Here is a 17,344-nt window from a genome sequence, read left to right as displayed (position 1 = left end):
ACTTCAAAGCCACCCCAGCTTTACTGCACCCATTAACATTATGAGATGGTCACAGGGAAGCTCTTTTAAGAGCTGGTTGAAGAATGAGGTGAGCTACACCTGCCCCCTCCATGCTCTGGTGGCAGCAGCCACATGGCTGCAGGGTCCTCACCCCACCTGGGGCACAGCATTTGCAGAAGGCTGGGACGATGGGCTCTATCTCCCACATGGCCTCAGTGTTCCCTGCAGCCCCCTGTGCAACAGCCCCTGGCTACCAAAAAGGTCCCTGAGCGAGATGCTGGGACAGCTGGATGGGAAGGAGCCTCAGGATGCACAGCAGGTCCCACCACAAAGCCCAAGCCTGTCCCTGTCCCTGTCCCTTGTGGCAGGCAGCGTGAGCACCCATTTCCTACCTGAAGGGCCGGTCGGCCGATGAGTTCACTCCGGCGAAGGACTGGCTCCTATTGATCTTGGTGACGAGGACTCGGCGCTGCGGGCGCACAGACAGTGACATCGTTGAGTGTGACCTGGAGGGCCGCCCTGGGGACAATGACACAGCAGGGTCACCAGCAGTGGGGTGAGGACACACAGGCAGGCAGGACTGCCACCAGGACTGAGAATGGCACCCACAGACCATGGGTTGGGAGACTTCCCACTCTCTCAGTCCAAGAACATTCCTGGTGGCACCGGCACACAGATCTCATGCTGCTCCCAGAGATGCTGCTCTTGGTGAAGGAGGGCTCTGGGCACTGTGAGCTCTCAGTGGGCACACCCAGTCGTGTCCCAGCTTGGCCCTATGGGAGTCACAGAAAGGGGCTGATGCCCAGTGCATACCATGGCCTTTCCCAGATGTGTCCGTGGCAAACTCTACATGGTGCCCAAGCCCAGACACCTCCTCCTGAACCCCACCTCGTCCCATGTCCACTGTCACCCGTGCCACCCTGCTGCAGGGGCAGGAAAAGCACAGGGCTGGACCCGGCTGCCCAGCCCTTCGCTGTCTCCTCACTTGCTTCCGCTCGCTTGCTCCAGCAACCAGGAGGGAAACCCAAGGACAACAAAGCACTTTGGAAAGTTCCCAACTTTGCCAGGAACTCTGCATCGGGGAAGAAAAGGCTGAGCCATTCCCTGCCAGGCCCTGGAAAGTCTGCGCAGGCCACATGTGTCCAGCCCCCTGGCTGCTGCACCCCTGCCCTCTGCTCCTGGCAGTGACAGTGTCAGGAGCCTTGAAACCACTGCCTGCTTGTCCCCACCACAGCCAGTGCAGTTGATACCAGCTGGGGGTGGAGCAGATTTCTGAGTCTCAGGGCCCAGACCCGTCTGCCACTCCATGTCACAGGAGCCATTCCTGTATCCCTGGTCGGGGCTGGCGCTCAGGGAGGGCATCCCAAAGGACAAGGCAAGAGCAGGGGAGAACAAGGCTCCTGGCCCTGCCACCCCCAGCAGTGCCAGCTGTGCACAGAGAGGAGCCCAGCCTACAGGGCAGCCACAGAGGAGCAGGATGCAGGATGTTCCACTTCATTCTGGCCACCACTGATGGCAGGTCAATCCCTCTGTCCCAGCCAGCCCTGAGCAGAGCTGCGGGAGCTGCTGGGGATGAGCCCACACAGTGCCAGCAATCCCCCACCCCACCAGGGGAGGCCAGGCAGGACCCTGGGGATGCACAGCTTCCCTGGCAGACAGACTGAGCCAGAGCCATCTCCCTACATCCTAAGGGGCTCACTATGCCTTTCCTCCTGTCTCCAGCATGGCCGACAGTGAACAGCACAGGGACACAGGCACTGCTGGGGCTTCTGCCACCATCCCCACTCCTTCCCCGTGCCCAGGACCCTGGCTCGGCCTGGTCCCACACGGCTCACACCCACTCAGCCACCGGTGGGCATCCCCCCAGCACGGTGCCCTTCACCACCCCGCACGTCAGGCTGGGGCCAAGGATTTGCAGCACCCAGAACGTGCCAGAGCCATTTGCAGTCAAAGCTAACCACCACCACTCACCTCTATCCCAGTGGAGCCAGGAGGCAGCAGGTCCATCTGGTTTCCCCTTGGGACGCGTGTCCCAGCCCAGACCACGGAGCCACTCGGCGGGTCCCACGGACACGGTTATCTGGGTGCCAGTCCCTCCATTTTCCAGGACAACACTGTCCCAATTAAGCTCATTACGAAGAGCTGTAATCCCTGGCAGCACAGCTGACCTGCAGATTACCCTCTGCAGGGCTCTTTAATCTGCTCCCCATTGAGCGATGAGGGCCTGTGGCACCCGTGCTTGCTCCCCAGCTGGGTGCTACAGCGGCTCATCCATAGGGAGAGCACCCACCATCCCTGGACAAGGCTCTCCATGTGTGGGGCAGGTCCCAGCTCGGGGTAAGGATGGTCCTGCCAGCCTATCCTCCTCCAGCCCACGTTGCCATTTTGGGGCACAGAGGGACCTCTAAAGGGAGTTTCCCAGGCAGAAGCCTGCACTGGGGAAGGATGCTGAAGGTGTCAGAGGAGAGAAGGATGCCGAGAGCATCAGGGGGAGGGGGATGCTGGAGGCATTGGAGGGGAGAAGGATGTTGGGTATGCTGGAGGGGACCGATGCCCCAGCACAACTCCCCAGCAGTCAGAGCAATCCCCAGCCACTTGCCCAGGCACCTCAGAGGCTCCAGCAGCCACTTGTGCCGTGCTGGGTCCTGCTCCAAAGCACTGGAGGCTCCCTCACTGCCACAGGGAGCAGTGGCTGCTGACAGGACCACATCCCTGCGCTCCAGCCCCAGACCCGGCTCTCCCATGGCACCATGGCACCCTGCGTCCCCAGGCCTGGCATCCTGCAACCCAGATCCTGTGCCAGGACCCCAAGCCCCCTTGGAGGAGTGGGACACCATATCCCTGCTCTGCAGGAGTGATGCTCCAGGAGCCCCAAGGATGCTCCAGTCCAGCACCGGTGGGCAGCCAGCCAGGTGCCGAAGGGCTGCATGAGGCCGGGCAGGCAGGGTGTGGGGTCTCTGTTCCTGGCACGCTTGAGCTTGACTCACAGAGGAGGAAAAATCCCCAGCATAGAGCATTCCTGACATTACCGAGATAAGAGGTACCTGGTACCAGCAGCACAGCCAGCCCCCACAGGGAGCAGAGCCCGGGGCGCACTTGGAAGGGACCACCGTGCACCGTATCTTGCCCAGGCTGGTGAGCCCCATGCCAGGCTTACCATGAGGCTGGCACCAGCAGAGCACTGGCACACTCGTGTCTCTGCCATGGGCTAAAGCCCCATGCACATCCTTTCTCTCTCCTGAGCAGGAGAGGTCCTGCCCCAAAGATTCAGCCCCAGCAAGCCCCACCGCCCCCTGCCCTTAGTTAGGGCTCAGTGCTAACAAACCTGCCTCCCGACCAAGCTTTTCACCTTTTCTGCGCCACAGACTGCCTCCAGCTCTCCCAGCGTAGGAAATGCAATCCTGGGAGTGTGTCCGTCTGTCCGTCCTCGGCCAGCACTGCCCGTGGGCAGTGGCCAAAAGGGCAGTGAGCAGCTGTACAGGCAGCACAACGCGGGGTGCTGGAGCCCACCCCGGGCTCTCCAGCCCGGCCTCCGGCTCCTCTCTCGACGCCTGGTGCTCTGGAGATGATTGGGATCCCAAGAATGCTGGTCTGAGCAGCGGAGGGGGCAGTCCGACCGGCTGGGTTGGTCCCAGCTGGTTTCTGTTTCCGACACTCAGACACCAGCCTCAGGTCGCTCCGGCGGGTTTATCAACACTGCCCTGGTCAGAGACGCCCCAAACTGGCTCCCCCCGAGTCCTCAGCCATGCAGCCCTGGGAGATGGGGGTGCTCTGACCAGCACCTCCAGGGATGTCACGCATTGAAGGCCACCAGTGCCCAGGGAAGCCAACCCAGCAGCCTCCAGCACCCCTCACCTCGGGGAAGACACCCACGACCAGCCAGCAGCACCTAGAGCGCCCAAGGGGCTTCCTCAGGAGGAGCTGGGCTGTGGGCCCGCACTGCAGCCATCCCCGGGGCACAGCAGGGCACCAGTGTCCCCCAGTGGGGGAAGCCACGATGGACACAGGACCGTCCGTCCTGCCCGTGGTGTCTGGGGCAAGTGGGGGGTCCCACAACACCCCGCCCAAGCACCCTTGGGTGAAACTTGGGCGCACGGCAGGGATGACCTCGGGAGCCTGTGAACTCAGCCCGCTGGCTCGGCTCCCCCCAGAGCAGCCGCTGCATCCGTGTTTGCACAGCTGTGGCCCCGCTGCCCCAACCCAGGCACGTACCCCCGGCCCCCGCCGGCCCCTTCCGGCCCCGGGACGGCCCTGGCCAGCTCCCAGCGTGGGCTGCAGCAGTTCTTCCCTCCCATCGCTCCTCATCCCCCCTCAGCACAGGGGATGGGAGCATCCGGGACTGAAGCCATGCCGCCTTGGTCACAAGGAGCCTGGGAGCCGCCTCTTCCCTGACCTCTCCATGCTCTGCCTCTCCTCCAGGAAGGCAGGACACCCCCGGCTCCTCCTCGTGCTGGGCGAGGAGAGGGACTGGGGGCTTTTGGGAGTCAGATGAGTCAGTGAATGGCATCCCGGCTCCCGTGACTCACTCGGAGAGAAAGTCCCAGCCATAAGGTCACAGCCCCACAGCCCCCACCGGAACAGGGAATGGCGGTGTGGTTGTTTGGGTGCTGGCTGCTCTCGGCAGTTTGGGTTGGATGGGTGCTGGCTGCTCTCGGCCCCATGGCAGTAGGGGCATGGCGCTGATATCCGCCCCTGCGGCCACTGGAGGCTGCTGGCTCCTTGGGCCAAGTGGGAGGGCGGCAGGAAAGGGAAGGAGCTGCGAATGGGAAGAATTGCAGGAAGTGCTTATTTACCCCGCGGAGTATCCCTGCGGAAGGGCAGGGCACGGCACAGGCAGACACTCACAGCCAGTTCCTCGGGGGGGCTCACAGCCCCTGACCCCGCCACTCATCCCATGGGCTCCCTGCCTCCAGCCAGAGGGAGATGCAAACCCAAACTGTGACCAGGAAAGTGGCAACCATTGGGGCAGGGGGTTTCCCAGGGGCTGGCAAAGCTCAGGCCCAATGTGTTCTCTAGGATGGCTCCTGGGAACCAGCCCAGGACCACCATGGTCCTGGTGAAGTCCCCCACCACCAAAGGCACAAACCGAGCACCCAGCCAGGATCCCCACGGACACCGCTCACCTCTGTACCCTGTAAGATGGGGCCGCATCCTGGCCATGGGCACCAGACTCCACTCCTGAGTGGGCTGTGATCCCTCTCGAAGGTTCTGGGATCCTCTAGAAGGATCCTTCTGGAACTGGCATAACCTTGTGGAGGTCCCACATGCCACCTTCCCCCTGACCTTCTCATCTCCAGGGCACTGTGTTGGGTACCAGTATCTGCCCCCACAAATCCTGCCCAGACAATTTGGTCCAAGTGCACAAAAGCAGCCCCAAGGCCCTCCATTCTGCCCAGGTCCCCTGGGGCCACCATGCCAGGGATGCTCGACATGGAGATGGGCTCTGTTTGTCCTCATCAGACATGGGGGCACGAGCAGGGAAAAAACAGTTTTCCGAGGAAAACTGTGCTGCCATGGCATCAGGCACTGCCGGGGCATCAGAGGTGCATCACCCCGGAGCAGCTGGCAGCTGTGGCCCCTCTCCTGCCTTGAGACGCAGAGCCTGGATCTCAGTGTGGGCAACAGCAACATCAGGCAGCCAAGGGGTTCTATCCTGCACGGACACCCTGTCCTGACACCCCATCACTGCAACCCGTGGAGACAACCGTGTCCCTTGCAGGTGGCGGGTGCGTATGTCCTTGGTGTCCCTATCAGGGAGAGCTTCCCTCCCAAGAAAACTTCTCACCCCAAAAATCCCCGCCTGAGCCCAGCCACGTCACCCCGGGAGCCTCAAACAGCTGGGGGTCCCCAAATTATCACCGTTTGCCTGGGAGCCCTGGCGCTGCCGGTGCTCGGTACCTTTCGCTTTGCCATTCATGGCGTGCTGCGGCAGCACATCCCCCTCGGGCTGGGCTCGGTGTCCCGGGTGGTTGTTGCTCTCGCATGCCGTCCGTCCGTCCGTCTGTCGGCCCGAGTGCGGGGGCCGTGGCCGGAGGGCTCCCCCCCGGGCAGCAGTCTCCTCCCCCGCTTCCCCTGCCCGCGGGCTGACATCACTGCCAGCGCCGCAGCCCCCGGCGTGACTCAAGGGGGACGGAGGATGGGAGGACACGGGAGGATGCCTGACCCCCTTGAAGGGAAGAGGCCCCACCAGCACCGGCTACTCCCGGAGCACGGCGCAGTTCGGTCCCTATCTTTCCCTCCCCACCCCTCCAATAGGGAAACTGAGGCACAGGCGGAAGGGAGGGGAACACACTGCAAACTCCCCCCCTCCAGCCCGTCTCTGGATCGCTTCCCTTGGAGATCCCCTTCCCACCGGCACCCAGGGCCGGGCACACACCAGGGAGCACACCCCGCCCTGCCGAACGCACCGCTGGCCCTGAGCTGCTGGCAGTCCCCGAAGCTGGGTGGGGGATGCACAGCCCCTCGCCCCCATCCCTGCCGGCTCCAGTGCGGGCAGGCACAAAGCCGTGGGCAGCTGACGCTCACACCACTGCCGCTCGCTTCTGCATTGCTTGGGTTTAAATATAAGTATATACAAATATAATAAATATATATATAGTTATATTTATGTATATATAAAACCACCGTGGCTTTGCTGTAGGCTTCCCACAGCATGCAATCCCGTGGCATGCCTGTGGGCACCCTCCAAGACCTAGGAACCACTGGGAAAAGGGTTTCCTTGCTCAAAAGTCCCTGGTTTGTATCCTGAGTCTCCAAAGCCTTGGAGGAGCTCTCTTCAGCCAGAGCTTCCTCACAGGGCTCTCCAAAGATGCTGGGTGCAATTCCCATGTGGGAATGTGTGTCCTGCTTCCCACGGGGGTCCAGCTCCCACAGGGCAGTGTGGCAGACCTACCTGCCCTCCATGCCAATTCCAGCAGCCAGCAGCACCTCTCAGGCCCACAACTCCCTGTTTAGTGCCCTAAACAACCAGGAGACTCTGTGGCACAGATGTCACCATGCTCCAGCGCTGTAGGTCCCTGCACAGCTCCTGGTCCTGGGAATACCCAATCCTGGCACCCTCCTCCAGGTTGGACAGAGGCTGGAGCAGCCAACTCTATCCAGCCTGGGATCAGCTGCCCTCACCACGTCACTGGGGCAGGAAGAAACACCTCCCTCCCAGGCTCCTTTCCTGTTTGCTGCTGATTTTAGAGCAAGGTCAGGACAGGTTCAGGAGGAAAAGCACTGGGACAGAGTCTTGGGGGTCCTTGCAGGTATGAGGTGCTCCCACAAAGTTAAGCCCTCCCCCAGAGAGTGAGCCTGTTGTGGGATTGCTTCCCCAGCCCAGAGCAGGTACCCTCCCTTCAGGTCCTGCAGGGGACAAGAGGCATCAGGGGCTTCCACATAGGGTGGCATGGTTGTCCCACTGTGGGCACCCACACGTGGCTCTGGAGGCAGCCACAGCCAAGCCTGCAGAGCTGGGGTTGCAGCGGTGTCACCAGAGAGTGCTGTGATTCAGGGTACCCTCAGGTCCCAGGGCCCAGGTGGGTGCCTGGGGGGGTGCACAGCACCAGCCACATTGGGAGAACAGTTGGGAAAAAAGCTGGTGAGGCTGGGCCGGTTCTGAGAAGCACCCAAAGAAAAACCATCCCAGGTGCCCACCGGCCTGCAGCCTCCATGCCAGTGCCACAGGCCTGCGGGAGCCAGCAGCCCAGCACGCTGCAAAGCCCATCTCCACCCCAGCCTTCCAGAACCTGCATGAAGACCATGTCTCCTACCTTGTCTGGACGCGATGCATCCCCCCAGCTCTCCCCCCTGATGGGCAGAGTCCCATCCTGGTGGCTGCCGTGGGCAGTGGCCACCACCCGGCTTTTCACCCCGTGCTGCTTCTCCCCAGGGAATGGCATCACTGCCGGCACCGCCCCGGCTCTGACCATCCTTGTGCAAAGCCTGCGCCGTGCTGGCAGCTGTGCGGAGCCAGTGCCCGGCACACGGCCAGGCAGCGCGCCTGCAGCGCTGGCCCATGCCAGCTTGTTTGTTCTCATTAAAGGTTAATGACAAAGCCACGCTAAAGCTGCCCCAGCCGCGGGAGGGGCATTCCCCGGTGCCACGCAGAGTGAGGGGACTTCCAGGCTTCCCTCGCAGAGGGGTGACAGCCAGGCTGTGCTGCTTGTGGGGACTCTGCCTCTCCACAGCCTGCAGTCCTGGGGGGATCTCTGTGGCAGCTGACACATGGGTGAGGTGCCTGGCATGGCACCATCCCGGGCATCACCCTTGGGGAGACCACCAGGAGCAGGCAGAAGACAGGGTCAGGCATTCCAAAAGTGGCAGAGGACGCCAGAGAAGGACAAGTCACATCAGCCATGCCCTCTGAGCACCTCACAGGACCCTGCACGGCATTTGGCGGGGCTTGACAGCTCAGGACACCTTGCCAAGGGAGGGCAGAGGAAGGGCACAAGTCATGCCAGCAGCGCCAGGGTGGTAATTGAGTTAAATGAGCCCCTGTTCCTGGTTTGGCTGGGGATAGGGAGTGGGTGCAAGGAAGAGGACATCTCCATGTGACTCTCCATATCAGGGGGCTTCCCTGGATAGTCACCACTCTGGCTCAGCTCAACCAGCCAGGGTGGCTGCCTCAATCCCTCCTCCACAGCAGGGATGTGGGTGTAACACCCCAGGTGCTCCCTTTTTGGGGGTGTCCCTTTATGTCTTCTCACCAGGCCTGGGGAGCTGCCCTGGGCATCCCCACCCCAACCACAACAGCTGAACATGCAAACAAAACACTCTGTGTGCAGCCACACTTGGACACACATGTACAGCCACGGCCAGTTTGTGCCCAGGCAGAAAAATCCAGGAGGTTATTCCCACTTCCCTGCCCTCCATGGGATAGAAGACCAGCTTCCCATAGATCCCACGTCCTTCCAGCAGAGTCCTAGGGAAATTCTCCAGCTTCTCCCTGCTGGCCCAGGGACCACCAGCACTGAGGCTGAGCCCACCCAGCCCCTGGAGAAACCACCAGCCCTAACACGATGCTGCCCTGGTGGCACCAGCACCGAAGGCCAAGGTGATGAAGAAGCTATTTCAGGCTGTTTCGGACAAGTACTCCCCAGCCACAGACATCCTTGAGGCTGGGAATGTCACCACAGCTGGAAACCTGACAGGAAAGGGCATAGGCCAGCCTCAGTCAGTGTCAGAAGTCATGGCTGGCCAAAAAGGTTTGTGGAGATGGAGTCAGCACCAGCCTGGTGAGGGGCCAAAAAGCTCCTGGCCATGGGGGAGACCTGGGAGAGGGCAGGAGATGACAATTTTGGCAAGAAGACACACAGTCATGGCTTGAAGGAGAACCACAGTGAGTGACCAAGTGACTTGTCCTGGGCTGGGACAGCAGGTGGTCACCTCCACCACAGTGCTACTTCTCGGACTTTCTGCTAAAACTGGAAAAGCCAACTCCAAAAAATCCTGGGAGCCCAAGGCAGAGTTTTTTGCGCAAGGTGGATGACCTGAGGGCTGGAGAAGGACCAGCCCTTGTGCCAAGCCAGGCTCTACCCCAGCCAGGCTGGCCCCAGTGCCCGTCAGCAGCATCCCTTCCTGAAGGGGCTGGGCATGGGGCGGTGGCAGACTCAAGCCCTCCCCCCTCGCTTCCTCGCATCGTCCCCACACAGCAGCAGAAATAGAAGCGATATAAATGGCAGCCCTATAAATAACCCCAAAGCACGCGGCGGGGAGCTCGTCCCAGCCCAGCACTGGCCTCAGCCCACGCAAAGCCAGGGCTTGGGCTGCCTTCACTGTGCCCTGGGGATCTTGAATGCCAGCTGCTCCCTGCCTGCCATGGATTTCCCAGGGTCCTGTCCTTTAGGTCAGTGCCATGGCAGGAGCTCCAATGCACCCGCTGAGCCTCAGCCACGGGCACAATCTGGAGCGCAGCCTGATGGCATTCCTGGGGGACACCCTACGCCCATCCAGCTCCTCCTGTCCAGCCAGCACTGGACCATGCCCATCTCAGGCACCCTGCTGCAACCCAGCCTGCAGATTCCTGGGCAAAGCAGCAGCTCTGGCCAGGAGCCTCAGCAAGGCTTGAGAAGAGATCCCCCCTGTCCTCACTACCGTCCTCACTGCACATCAACAGTTATCCCCTGGTTGCACCCCAAAACCTCTCAGCTGCCCACCCCAACATCTCCCATCACTGCCATGTCCACTGCTGCCCCCCGTTTCCATGCTCAACCCCATGATGCCATGTCCCCCATGGGGACTCAGCCACCACCACGCCAGGGATACCACCACGCCACCACAGCTCCTCTCCACCCAGGGGACTGTGGCAATGCACTGGGGACCCCCACGAGCCGAGAGGAGGCAACGCCACTGGTGACAAGCTGATGACAAGCCCTGCACTGCCGGATTTTGTGCGGCATCACGGCCTCACGTCCCAGCCCTGCCCGGGGGACGCAGTGAGGCCACCAGCCAGGAGACGGGAGTCATGGGGTTTATAGGACGGCCAGGACTTCCCAGTGCCCTCGGGAGTCTCCTCTGGGAATGTGGCAAAGGTAAAACCCGCTGAGGCTGTTTGCACGCCCTGGGATGGCCGGAGGTGCGGCAGGGGAAGGGTTAATGGTGCGAGGCCTTCCCGAGCACTTCTTGGCAGGCTGGGAAGGGCTGGGAGACAGGAGGATCGGGCCAGCAACAAAGCGAGATCTGTCTCATTAATTCCTCCGAGCATTCCTCCCTCCGTCACCCTGGAGGGGAGGAGGAGGCAGCACCCAGCTGACATGGTGCACCCAGGTCCCGCAGGAGCCCACCCGGGTCCCGCCCGGGCGCAGGGGCGGGATGGGGGAGATGGCTGCAGCTTCTCCCGCGGGATCCAGGGCTCTGGCGTCCCGCAGGCGCTCGGGCACGGCCCTATATGGGCACGGGCAGCTTTCCCTTCGCCCGCCGTACCCCTGCCCGTACCCCTGCCTGAAGTCTCAAGGGATTCGGGGCACAACACGGTTCATGCCACCAGCGTCACCCCAAACCTGGGAGAGAAAGAGTGGCTGGAGAAGCTGATACATCCCAGACAGGGTCTGGGGGGCACCGGCTGACATTGGGGGTGCTCGCCCTGATATCCCACTGTCAGGCAGCTCCTTCTCCGGGCGTCTCCGGCCATGGTCCCGGCCGGGCCGCGGCGTGCGGAGGATCGCACCGATCCGCAGTGGGGCGGAGGAGCAGAGCCCCGTGTCCGTGTCCCCGTCCCCGTCCTCCCGCCGCGCCCGGACACCCCAGCGCGGCGTGGGGCGCCCACCGGGGCTGGCGGCACAGGGGACGCGGGCGGGCGGGCGGTGGCTTGCGGCGACGTGGCCCCCCAAGGGTGTAGCCCTGCTAAGGCCACTAACCCCGCTCCCCCCGACCCCCCCCGTGGCCGCGGGGTGCGGAGGTGCGGGTGGCACTCACATGTCCCAGGAGAGGCGGGGGACGAGACGCGGGGCGAAAGCGGGCCTGGCTCGGTGCATCCCCTTTGTTCCACTCCCATGGACGGGAGCAAGCGGGGAGTTCGTGCAGGCTCTTGGCAGCGCCCACCCCGGCTCTCTCCATGGAAACGCGGGAGCCATGTGATTTCGGCAGGAAACCACGGCCCAGCCAGCGCCAATGGCAGCTGCATGGACGGGAGCACCTCCCTCCCCGAGGCGACCGACACCGCTGCCGCCACCGCCATCGCCACCACCGCCACCACCAACACCGCCACTGCCACCGCCGCACGGCCCTGCGGGGGTCCCGGACCCGCCGGCCCATCAGCATTCCACGGGGGTCCACAAGCCCCACCTCCCCCGGGGCGAGGGGAGTGGGGGCAGCCCGGCTTGCTTGGCCCCCGGCTGTTTGCCTTCCTGCCGCACACGGCGCCCACAGCCTCCCCCTGCCAGGGAAGCAATGGCTGGAGCAACACCTCCTCCGTCACCCCCCTCTCCCCCCACGAGGGCCACCACAGCATCCCGGGCTTCAGTGCTCCCTGACAGACCCCGGGCGTGTTTCACACTCCGGCAGTGAAGTGACACGAACAAGGCTGTGCAGTCAGTCGGTGGCAGAGGGAACACCCAAACGTCCTTGCTCCCAGCTCTGTGACACCCAGCACCCCACCCTGCCTTCCCCCCACAGCTCCTGCATCCAACTGAGCCATGCTCAGACCTGTGCCAGTCAGAAAGTCCACTCTGGGGGAGCAGAGCATTGGCACTGACCCACATTCCCCATCCCACCAGCTTCCAACCTCCATGGGGAATGAGCAGAGGAGCGCTCCCAGCTTCCCCAGCTAAGGGACAGGCAGCCCCAGTGTAAATGCAGGCTGTCACCAAGGGATGCCACAGTCACACTCTGCTGCTTCCACAACTACCAGTCTTGCTTCCTAAACCCTGACAGCTCTGAGCAACCCTGAAGGTGGAGGGGTGCCTGTTGGGGGGATGCACCCTGCTCCTCCTCTTTCTCCCAAGACCATCTTTCTCCTACCTGTCCCAGATCCTACTGAGTCGACCCAGTTTTAAATGGGACCAATGCCTTCGCAGCCCTGGTGAGACATCCTCCATGCAAGGACGAGGCAGCGCAGTGCTCCTGCCAGCCCTGTGAGGCAGAAACACTAATTAGACCATCATCAGGTCTTGGAGCCCAGTGGAGCAGGGCAATATCAGTGACAAGGACATCATTGCACCACTCTCACTCTCCTGAGCCCACACCAAGGAGCAGAGCATTGCTGCCAAGGTTGCTCAGTGAGAACCAGGGCGTCCCAGCACCCAGCCCAGTTCTCCAGGCTGGCCTGGTTACAGGGAAGGAGAAGTGATGCAAAGATAGGAGAAGGGACAGCAGGTCCTGAGGCCACCAGGGAAAAGCCAAGCCAAAAGGCCAACAAGGAGAGGCTGCAAGGGTGGATTCACCAAGCCATGTGGTTGATGAATCCCAGAATGGTTTGGGTTGGAAGGCACCTTAAAGACCATCTGGTTTCAACCCCCTGCCATGAGCAGGGACTCCTTCCACTATCCCAGGTTACTCCAAGCCTCATCCAACCTGGCCTTGGACACTTCCAGGGATGAGGCAGCCACAGCTTCTCTGAACAACCTGTGCCAGGGCCTCACCACCCTCACAGGGCAGAATTTCTTCCTAATATCTAATCTAATCCTGCCCTCTGTCACTTAGAAGCCATTCCCCCTTTTCCTGTCACTCTGTGCTCTTGTCTAAAGTCCCTTTTCAGGTCTTTCGGAGCCCCTTTAGGTACTGGAAGGGGCTCTAAGGTCTCCCTTGAGCCTTCTCTTCTCCAGGCTGAACAGCCCCTACTCCCTCAGCCTGTCTCCACAGCAGAGATGTTCCTGACCTCTGAGCATCTTCGTGGCCTCCTCTGAACTTGCTCAAACAGGTCCACATCCTTCTTATTTTGGAGTCCCCAGACTGGATGCAGTGCTGCAGATGGGATCGCACCAGAGCAGAGCAGAGGGGCAGAATCCCCTCCCTCAACCTGCTGCCCATGCTGCTGAGGATGAACCCCAGGATACATTTGGCTTTCTGGCTGCCAGCACAAACAGCCAGGTTATGTTGAGCTTCTTGTACAACCAACACCCCCAAGTCCTTCTCCTCAGGGCTTCTCCCAATCCATTCTCAACCCAGGTCCCAGTGCCACAATGTCCCTGTCCCACTAGGGTGACCCACCATGTGCTTGGTGTGCTCAGCTCACTTGATCCATCATCCCAACTGGATTGAGTGGGGGTCTGGATCCCACCCACACCCTGTGCATGGTGTCACCACTGAAAATTTTCAGTTGAAAGTGACCTCCAAGGATTATTGGGGCCAACTGCCTGAGCACTTTAGGTCTGCCACCAAGTTAAAGCATGTTACTAAGGGCACTGTCCAAATGCCTCTTAAACACCGACATGCTTGGGACATCAACCACCTCTCTCCAGGAAGTCTGTTCCGGGGTTTGACCACCTTCTTAGTAAAAACTTGGGGTGCCTGGAGGTAGATTGACCCACACCACTACATTCCACTTACCTATGCACCACCATCCCAAGGTAAAACCCCATTCCTGGTTGCTGCTGGGGAGCAGCTGTATCCCTGCAGGCAGCAGGAGAGGGGATTGCACCCTCCCTTCGGCCACATGCCTGCCTGCCCTGCCAGGCTGGGTTGTGGAGTCAAGCACTCCCTGTGCCAAGGTCAGGGCTGGCACACCGCACTGGCTGCTCTGGGAGCTTGCTCAGCACGGACCAGCTTGGCAAACAAAAACAAGGACAGGCTCCTGCCCGAGTTCCGGCAGCACCCCTGGCCTGCCTGCCCTCCAAAACTGCCTCCTGGATTTATGGAGGTATGGTGCCTGCTGGCAGGCAGGAGTTAAGCCTCCCAGCATTGATTTGGATACTCCTGGGTTAGCCTTCCCAGCATGGATGCAGATAATCTTGGTTTAACCCTTTCATTATGGATATGGATACTCCTGGGTTAATCTTGCCAGCATAGATATGGATGGATACTCCTGGTTTAATCCTTTCATTATGGGTACAGATACTCCCGGGCTAACCCTTCCAGCATGGATATGGATACTCCTGGACTCCTGTCCCTGAAGGAGGCTTCCCAGCAGTCCGGTTGGGAAGCTGGGCATTGGTGCAGGCAGGAGTCCCTGAGCCCAAGGGCACTCCGTCTGAGAACCTGCTGGCATTAGTGAGCTCCTCCCAGCACAGGATTGCACCTTTCCAGAGCCTGGTGACCCGAGACCACTCCAAGCACATTCCCCTCCTCCTGGCAGCTTCAGCACCAGCCGTGCCAGCTGCCTGCAGCCGCCTACCGTGGTGCAGAGAAAGGTCTGAGCCGTCAGCGGAGCCCCGCACCGCGGGTCTCTGCCCAAATTGCTCTTCTCACTGCAGGCTGGGCCTGGAGCCACATCTTCCTCTCCCCTCTCTCTGGAAGGCTGGAGGCCAGCCCTTGGCTCCAGGCTGGAGCTGCTGCATGCTCAGCATTCCTGCTCAGTGCTGGAGCAAGGCAGCACACACAGGCCAGGGCTCCAAGCCTTGCGCCGGGACAGCCACATGTGCTGAGCACACTCAGAGCCTGGCCACCACCCCCAGGAGCAGCTGAGGTGCCTCCACAGAGCCTGCCACAATCCCTGCCACCATCCCTGCCACCGCCTCGGAGATAAACGTCCGGCATCCCAGCACCAAGCTCTGCATCCCTCCAGCTGCGCATTTTTGGGGAGCACAACCTGGGAAAAAGCTGAGGGAGCCAGGGCGGCGCTGATGCAGCATGAGCAATGTGAGCTGCCGCTCCAGCTGACTCACCGGAGCCCTGGCCACGCTCGGGAACTGGCCGGCAGCACAGAAAGGCTGTGCCAGCAGGTCCTCTGAGCTCTGCTGGAAAACCTTCCCCGACACACTCGGGGCCAGCTCACAGCGGCAGCAGTCTGGGGCACAGCCCTGACCCAGCCTGTCCTTTTCTATGGGGCAGAATTGCTTGTCCCAGCACTTTGCCTGCCCCCGGGGCTGGGAAAAGGGAGGACAGGATACCCCCAGAGTGGCCATAAACCTACTCAGTGTCAGGCAGCATTGGGTACTGGTCAACTCTCCCAGACTCTAGCCAGAAATCCAGAATCTGGGTCAGAGCTTTGCAGCAGAGCCAGGACATCCAGCCTGTGACTTCATCCGGTCCAGCCCCAGCATGGGCCAGGAGGTTAAGGAACTGCAGAACAACCCTGGTCCAGACTCTCTGGCCACCAGCCAGCTGTCCCCCCTCCTAACTCCCTTCTCCACCCCAGGAAGGTGGCTGGCAGCATCTCCAACCCCTATCCCAGCTCAGCCTGGGGGGCTGAACATCTCCTGGGACCACTCCACCTCCTGCAACCAGGCAGCCATCCCCACCTCAGCACAGCAGGAACCAGCTCACGCACACACCCGTAGGATCACTCCCAAAGTATCCATGATTCACAAGATTCCTACAGTCCCTTGGCATTGTCCAGCACTGAACAGGAAGGCTGAGGCTGTGGGCAAGCCCAGAAACCAGCCCAGCCCAGCAGATGGAGCAGGGCAATTGGCAGCTGGACCATGGCACAGATGGACAATGGCAAAGGTATCAGCAGGCTGAGGATTCAACATCACACCAGGTGAAGCAAAGCTTGGCCAATCAAGCTGGCTGAGGTAGGAATACATTGCCCCAAATGGTGCTGCAAGGATGTGAGTGCAAAAGGCCATTCGGAGCACAAGGTGTTTTGGCAGGGCTGAGTCTACAAATTTAGCAGAGCTGTATGCAAATGCATGTAAATATCGTCCTCCCAAGCAGCACAGGGGATCCCACACACACCCTGATCCATTCCACTGCTAAAGTGGGGTCCCTGTACCCCCGTGAGCAGCACCTGCTACACCCAAGAGCAGAGTGAGTCCATCTGGGAACAGCCAGTGGGCACCCACGTTGGCCTCCCAGAGCATGAAAGTGCTTCCTGCAGCGAGCACCAGCCTCCAGCAAAGCTCCCTCCCCTCCAAAGAAAACAACAAAGAAAATGCTGGGATGGGGATTAAGGAAATGAAACTGGCTGTGCAGGGTAAGCAAGGATAGGAAGTGGCTGTGATATCTCCTCTCCCAGCTGGCCTACAGCTCTCCCAGCCCAGAGCCCACAGCACAGCACATCTAAACCCAAGGGAAATCACGTGCTGGGGAGTGTGTTGAATAACTGGGAGGTTTCTGAGCGATCCCTGCTCCTGGGATGGAACAGGCACTTGGGGAGCCTCTGTGCTCCCACACTAGCACTTCCATGCTCTCTCCATCCCAGCACAACATGCAGGGAGACCCCCTGACACCACGAGCTGCACTCTGCTTCTGAAGCTGGCACTGTGGGGTGGCATCTCAGGAGTTTTGCTCTCATAGAATCATTAAGATTGCAAAAGACCTCTAAGATCATCAGGTCCATTAACCCCGCACTGTCATGCCCACCACTAAACCATGTCCCCCAGATGCCGCATCCATGCATTTTTTTGAATACCTCCAGAGGTGGTGAGGCCACCATTGCACCTATTCTACCTCTCCTGGCTGTTGGTCCAAATGGGTTTGTGCTGGGAAGAGTGTCTCTGGAGGAAAGCAGTGGCAGTCAAATAGAAAACCAAGACTAAAACCAGCTGCTAAAAGCCGCCGGGCGGGTAGGGGTAGCAGAGGGGGGACATGCCAATAGCATGGATCCTGCCACATCCTCCCCACCCAAGAGATGCCCCCAAGCAGGGCCCATTCCAGCCCTTGTTCATGCCTCTAGCACATGTGTGAATGACACCAGCCCCAGGCTGTGGCTCCAGCCGGTCTCTCCTGTATCTGTCACATGTCCTGGCATGCAAGGGCCAGCTCTGTTTACATGCGCAAGTCTCAGATTCTCCTGCTGGGGATGAGTCAGGCTTCCCTCGAC

The 17,344-nt window shown here is 60.9% G+C and overlaps 1 protein-coding gene across 11 annotated transcripts in view; it reads right to left on the bottom strand.

The window, feature by feature from the left end:
• The window catches only part of RIPOR1 (RHO family interacting cell polarization regulator 1), a 31,994-nt gene that overhangs the window by 11,479 nt on the left and 3,171 nt on the right, over nucleotides 1–17,344 (bottom strand). For 3 of the 11 annotated variants that reach the window (XM_039558276.1, XM_039558275.1, XM_039558277.1), the window contains exons 1-2: nucleotides 11,398–11,674; nucleotides 393–519 (exon numbers count right to left, since the gene is read on the bottom strand). In XM_039558276.1, coding sequence (XP_039414210.1) covers nucleotides 393–519; nucleotides 11,398–11,659 — 389 coding nt within the window. In that variant the 5' untranslated portion in view covers nucleotides 11,660–11,674. Of the gene's footprint in view, nucleotides 1–392; nucleotides 520–1,971; nucleotides 3,216–3,349; nucleotides 4,159–5,859; nucleotides 6,201–6,892; nucleotides 7,319–7,754; nucleotides 8,017–11,397; nucleotides 11,675–17,344 lie in introns of those variants that run through there. The other 8 variants (XM_019288282.2, XM_019288289.2, XM_019288284.2 and 5 more) reach the window with 8 other exon arrangements.

The sequence above is a fragment of the Corvus cornix genome, chromosome 11 (genome assembly GCF_000738735.6).
Source record: "Corvus cornix cornix isolate S_Up_H32 chromosome 11, ASM73873v5, whole genome shotgun sequence".
In the NCBI taxonomy this organism is placed as follows: domain Eukaryota; kingdom Metazoa; phylum Chordata; class Aves; order Passeriformes; family Corvidae; genus Corvus; species Corvus cornix.
Note: the sequence above shows the minus strand (reverse complement) of the source record. Positions and strands in the feature narration are given on the sequence as shown.